The 6,575-nt window shown below is 43.8% G+C and overlaps 1 protein-coding gene across 1 annotated transcript in view; it reads left to right on the top strand.

Moving 5' to 3' along the window:
• The window catches only part of POLR2J (RNA polymerase II subunit J), a 7,152-nt gene extending 695 nt beyond the window's left edge, over positions 1-6,457 (top strand). The window contains exons 2-4 of the mRNA XM_034752185.1: positions 2,867-2,956; positions 5,015-5,189; positions 6,123-6,457. Of these exons, the coding sequence (XP_034608076.1) occupies positions 2,867-2,956; positions 5,015-5,189; positions 6,123-6,158 (301 nt within the window). The 3' untranslated portion in view covers positions 6,159-6,457. The remainder of the gene's footprint in view (positions 1-2,866; positions 2,957-5,014; positions 5,190-6,122) is intronic.
• Positions 6,458-6,575: the final 118 nt, after the last annotated feature.

Genomic DNA, 6,575 nt, shown 5'->3' with positions numbered 1-6,575 from the left:
GGAGTCTGGTCCTGAAGTTTTTTTGCTGTAAGATGGCTACCTTTACATCTGCTATTGTGTGGCCAGGGAGGTTGAAGTGTTCTCCTACAGGTTTTTGTATATTGCCATTCCTGATATCTGACTTGTGTCCATTTATCCTCTTGCGTAGTGACTGTCCAGTTTGGCCAATGTACATAGCAGAGGGGCATTGCTGGCACATGATGGCATACATAACATTGGTGGACGTGCAGGTGAATGAGCCGGTGATGTTGTAGCTGATCTGGTTAGGTCCTGTGATGATGTTGCTGGTGTAGATACGTGTGCAGAGTTGGCATCGAGGTTTGTTGCATGGGTTGGTTCCTGAGTTAGAGTTGTTATGGTGCGATGCGTGGTTGCTGGTGAGAATATGCTTAAGGTTGGCGGGTTGCCTGTGGGCGAGGACTGGCCTGCCTCCCAAGGTCTGTGAAAGTGAGGGATCATTGTCCAGGATGGGTTGTAGATCACTGATGATGCGTTGGAGAGGTTTAAGCTGAGGACTGTAGGTGATGGCCAGTGGAGTTCTGTTGGTTTCTTTTTTGGGCCTGTCTTGTAGCAGGAGGCTTCTGGGTACACGTCTGGCTCTGTTGATTTGTTTCTTTATTTCCTTGTGTGGGTATTGTAGTTTTGAGACTACTTGGTGAAGATCTTGTAGGTGTTGGTCTCTGTCTGAGGGGTTGGAGCAGATGCGGTTGTACCTCAGCGCTTGGCTGTAGACAATGGATCGTGTGGTGTGTCCGGGGTGGAAGCTGGAGGCATGAAGGTAGGCGTAGCGGTCGGTGGGTTTTCGGTATAGGGTGGTGTTAATGTGACCATCGCTTATTTGTACTGTGGTGTCTAGGAAGTGGACCTCCTGTGTAGATTGGTCCAGGCTGAGGTTGATGGTGGGGTGGAAGCTGTTGAAATCATGGTGGATTTCTTCCAGGGTCTCCTTCCCATGGGTCCAGATGATGAAGATGTCATCAATATAGCGAAGGTAGAGGAGGGGCATGAGTGGACGAGAGCTAAGGAAGCATTGTTACAGGTCAGCCATAAAAATGTTGGCATATTGTGGAGCCATGCGGGTGCCCATAGCAGTGCCACTGGTCTGGAGGTATATATTGTCACCAAATTTGAAATAATTGTGCGTGAGGATAAAGTCACAGAGCTCAGCAACCAGTTGTGCTGTGTCATCATCACGGATACTGTTCCTGACAGCTTGTATTCCATCTGTGTGTGGGATGTTTGTGTAGAGAACCTCTACATCCATGGTGGCTAGGATGGTGTTTTCTGGGAGGTCACCAATGCATTGTAGTTTTCTCAGGAAATCAGTGGTGTCACGGAGATAACTGGGAGTGCTGGTGGCGTAGGGTCTGAATAGGGAGTCCACATATCCAGACAGTCCTTCAGTGAGAGTGCCAATGTCCGAGATGATGGGGCGTCCAGGATTTCCAGGTTTGTGGATCTTGGGTAGTAGATAGAATAACCCCGGACGGGGCTCTAAGGGTATGTTGATTTGTTCCTGTGTTAGTGTAGGGAGTGTCCTGAGTAGATGGTGCAGTTTCCTAGTGTATTCCTCAGTGGGATCTGAGGAAAGTGGCCTGTAGAATTTGGTATTGGAGAGTTGTCTGGCAGCCTCCTTCTGGTAGTCAGACTTGTTCATGATGACAACAGCACCTCCTTTATCAGCCTCTTTGATGATAATGTCAGGGTGGTTTCTGAGGCTGTGGATGGCATTGCGTTCTGCACGACTTAGGTTATGAGGCAAGCGATGTTTTTCCACAATTTCTGCCTGTGCACGTCGGCGGAAGCATTCTATGTATAGGTCCAGACTCTCATTTCGACCCTCAGGAGGAGTCCATGTGGAGTTCTTCCTGTGTTGTTGGTGGGAGGGTATCTGTGTATCAGTGCGCTGTTCAGTGTTATCTTGAAAGTATTCTTTGAGGCGGCGAAAGTAGGCTTCCAGCTTAGAGATGTTTCAATTGTTTCATTGTGTGTACACAATCCTAGGACATTCAGTCATAAACAAGTATGTCCCAATCAAATCCTTTCATTTCAAACTCCTGCTCTGTTCTGCTGTGATATTTGGTACATATGGCTATGTTTGTCATTTTGCAGCTGCCAAATCAGTGAGACATGCATTGGTTGCATGTTGCACCTTTTACCTAGTCTCTGAGCTGCACAATCAGTCAAAGTTATGGGTTAAGTGAGAAACTTTCAGAAATACAAATGGATTAAAGACAGAAAAAAAATTGATAAGCTAAATCTTCCAAAAATTATCTGAATTATTAAAGGCAGCGTCAACTAAATAGACAATTTGGCAAACAGCTCCAGTATAAAATGTTTGTGGCTTTACAGTATTCATCGTGAAGTGACATTTAGAAGCTATAATTTAAAAAATGGTGCAACTTTGAGGTTGACGAATTATTCTGTATTTCACCCACAGAGCTTTTAAAATTATCTGCTAAATTACCCTTTTATTAGTGCACTGTGCAGAGTCATTTTTGGCACATTAAAAAAAATTCTCCCTTGCCAATAACAGTATACAGCTACAGCTGTGTGGGAAGCAATTGCTATTACAGTAATTCTTAAAGAAGGAAACCTGGCTCTGAAATTCATTAGTTTTCTTATGTCACTGTTGTGCTGCTTTAGCAATGCTGTAGGGATTGCATAAACTTTTCCTTCTGACGAATCAAAGTATCATTATGATTCCATATTGACTTCATAACTTTGTGTATCCAAAACAGGTACAAAAGGATCTATCTGGTGTGAATCTAAAGATAACCATTTATGACTGAAAGCATAGAACCGTTTGGTTTGATTTGTTAGATAACATCACTTGCTTTAATGCCAATATTTGTCTTTTACTCAGGATCACAATTAATAAGGATACAAAAGTACCAAATGCCTGTTTGTTTACAATCAACAAGGAAGACCACACACTTGGAAATATTATTAAATCGTAAGTAAAACCAATTCCTGTTGTGAAGGTCTAATGGTGATGCAGTAGCTTACATTTAGCTGGGAAGATTGCCAAGGTGCAGAGTGTGACTCTAACCATAAACACTGGATAACTAGCCGTTTTCACTAGCATGCAGGCCTATTTGTGGTAGTTACAGATGTGAAGTTATGTTCATTGACACCCACTTCTCATTGTGGCCCTTGTTACCACCATGTGTCAAACTTTGAGCTGGGGGGCGATTCTTCTGCTCGTGTACACATACTGGTGCCAGCTCCTAGCGTGAGCATAAATAGCAGTGTGGCCACAGCGGCAGACATACACCCCCCGGTTTCAGGCAGGGTTGTACTTCTGCCGCTATGAGAGCTAGCAGGAGTATGTGTACATGAAGCATGGGAATCATACCACTAGTGCAGGAGTGGGCAGACTACGGCCCCGGGGTCACATCCAGCCCACCAGACATTTTAATCCGGCCCTCGAGCTCCCGCCATGGAACAGGGTCGGGGGCTTGACCCGCTCTGTGCATCTCCCGGAAGCAGCGGCATGTCCCCACTCCGGCCTTATGCGTAGGGGCAGCCAGAGGGCTCCACACGCTGTCCCTGCCCCAAGTGCTGCCCTTGCAGCTCCCATTGGCCGGGAACCACAGCCAATGGGAGCTGCAGGGGCAGTACCTGCGGATGGGGCAGCGCACAGAGCAGCCTGGCCGCACCTCCGTGTAGGAGCCAGAGCAGGGACATGCCACTGCTTCTGGGAGCTGCTTCAGGTAAGCAACTCCCCAAGCCTGACCCCCTCCTGTGCCCCTTCCCCAGCCCTGATCCCCCTCCCACCTTCCAAACCCCTCAGTCCCACCCTCCTGCACCCCAAGCCCCTCAGCCCCAAGACTGCACCCCAACCCCCAATTTCATGAGCATTCACGGCCCACCATACAATTTCCATACCCAGATGTGGCCCTTGGGCCAAAAAGCTTGCCCACTCCTGCTCTAGAACATAGTGTTAGCATATAGCCTCTAACTTTTGGGTAAAGATTGGTTCTTTGTAACACGGGAAGACCCCCCCCCCAAGTCAAATTGGCAGTGACCTTGTGGGTTCCCTCCCACCCCAGTATGTGGGTGCAGGTTGCTTGCCTGAATGATCTGGTTATATCTCACTTTACCGTTTCCCTTGCTATTACTGGGCCTGATGCATCTTGATCCCTTGTAGTCTCTGCCTGTGGTACATAATAGTCTAGTCTTCTGTGGGCTGTAATACATTGGTCTAATGTTGGTTGTTGGGTTTGGTGCAGGGGGTGGTAGTGGCCTGTGATATACAGGTCAGAGTAGATGATCCAGGGATCCCATCTGCCCTTAAAATATGAGACTCAATCTGGGTGGCAAAGGTGCAAATACCTACTTTTTTTTATAAATTACAAATTAGCACTGTAGCAGTTCACACTGATTCTAGTGAAGCAAGAAACTTAATTTAAGAGTGTAGGAAATTCAAGAATCTCCAGGGCTAAACCAGGTTGACGTCACATGGTTGGACATGACAGGAGCTAATCCATTCATAGCTGGTGATGCAGAAGGACTTTTGCGTAAGTCCCTTTTGTAATTTATAAGCTCAGAACAGCAGCACGTGGCCTCCAGCGGTAGGAGTAAATACTACTAAACTTGGGCTCTCTGCATCAGATGACTGAAGTATGCTTTTGATAGCTCTTCTGCATGGATTTTTGCTGAAAATGATTCGAGTTATACCCTGGTGCTTTGTTCATACGAACACCACTGCTCAGTTCTTGCCAAGCATTTCCCATTATCCCTGCTGTTCCAGTCCTGGATCTGTCAATGCTGCCAAAATGTGCAGTGGTTTTATGAAATGTATGTACTGGCATGGACATAACATTCCCTCTAGCCCTCAAAAAAAAACTTTATGGAAAAATTCTCCAAGGATTGAATTAGCCTGTTAGAAAGGTGTGATGTGTGGCAGACCCAACTTCATGCTTTGGGAATCTTACAGAAATTTTGCAGCTAAACTGTTTAAGTCATGTGTCTTGTACCCTCTAAATGCTTCCTCCCCTGCCCATTTCAGGCAATTACTGAAAGACCCTCAGGTGTTGTTTGCAGGATACAAGGTCCCACATCCTCTGGAACATAAAATCATCATTCGAGTTCAGACCACTCCTGATTACAGTCCCCAGGAAGCTTTCACCAATGCTATCACGGACCTGATCAGTGAACTCTCCCTTCTGGAGGAGAGATTCAGGGTAAGTTTGCTTCTCTGGCTAAACTGCGGTGTCACTAATGTGGGGAAAAGTTCTGAAACTGTGACCTGGTTTAAAAATGAGTTAAGTTACATTTTTCATATGAAAGCAACAGCTGTAAGGTTATGATCAGCCCAATTCAGCTCTGAATACCCATGTGTAAATTCCACTAAGCCGGAGCAGAATTTGGCTGTGTTACCCCAGGACACTTGAGATCTTGTTCAGTTTCCCACACCCCTTGTCTCTCTAGGTGTCTAGCATTTGCTTTCTCTCCCTTTTCACAAGCATTTAAGTGTGAAAGCCTGTTGCCTGGAACAACTTACTTGAAAAATTCTGCCTTTCAAATCTTTTTCACGTGCCAAGAACTCTTTAATAATACTTTCACTTATGTGCCCTTCTGTACAGTGTCTAACCTCAAATTGTTTGAGATACCATTGGTCTGAAAAACATTTCAGAATAAAGCTATAGTGAATTTCATACACTCCTATTTGCTAGTTCCTTAATTGAATCATATCCTTGACTTGTTTTAATATAATCACAGCAACTAATGATATCTCAAAGAATAAAGCAGTTGACACACAGGAAATCCTTTGAAACTTTTCCTCTTTTCATGTAAATGCCTTCCAGTAATTAATAAAATGTAAGGGAAAATGTATAAATATGCATTCTCCCTCAGAACATTTCCTGTTTTCCATCAGGAGATGCTCATATTTCTGCTGCTGATTTAAACCATTGTTTCTTTACTTGGTTTAAAAAATATTTAATCATATATTCTGATACAAAGTCATCTCTTTAATCTCAAATATAGTTTTTATAGTGATGAATGTTTTGCTCAAATTATTGGTCTTCAAACCCTATTTAGAGAGGAAATAAATGAGATCACTTTCTGGTACAGAATTCCTTTAAAACAGATTATCTATTTCTTTTGTTTTACAGGTTGCCATCAAAGATAAACAAGAAGGAATTGAATAGAACGTGAAGCTTAGAGTGGACGTTTTTTTTTTAAACCTGGATTGTGTTAGAAATAAGTTTGTTTTCATTATAGTGGATGTGACTACTTCGTTGAACAAGTTCTTTAAGGATTATTTTTAACTTTTTCAGTAAGAATTAATGTCTCTAATAACAGTGGCTCTAAATTCACTTATTTTTAGTTAGTTTGCCCAGAGAAAGCAGTGTTTTGATTTCTGTACAGGATAAATTATTTGCAGGTAGGATGGTAAGTGTCTGAGAAGTCTTGTATCAGTTGAGCTATTAAACTTTTTTCAAAGCTGTGTGTAAGACTTCCACTTGCTCAATCCATCATTTACTGTCAGTGAGTGTAAAGCCTTTGATTACTGTTATAAAGACGTAAGACCCCCATGAAACTTAACAGCTGGGTAGTTCTCCACT

Source organism: Trachemys scripta, chromosome 18 (genome assembly GCF_013100865.1).
Source record: "Trachemys scripta elegans isolate TJP31775 chromosome 18, CAS_Tse_1.0, whole genome shotgun sequence".
In the NCBI taxonomy this organism is placed as follows: Eukaryota; Metazoa; Chordata; order Testudines; family Emydidae; genus Trachemys; species Trachemys scripta.
Note: the sequence above shows the minus strand (reverse complement) of the source record. Positions and strands in the feature narration are given on the sequence as shown.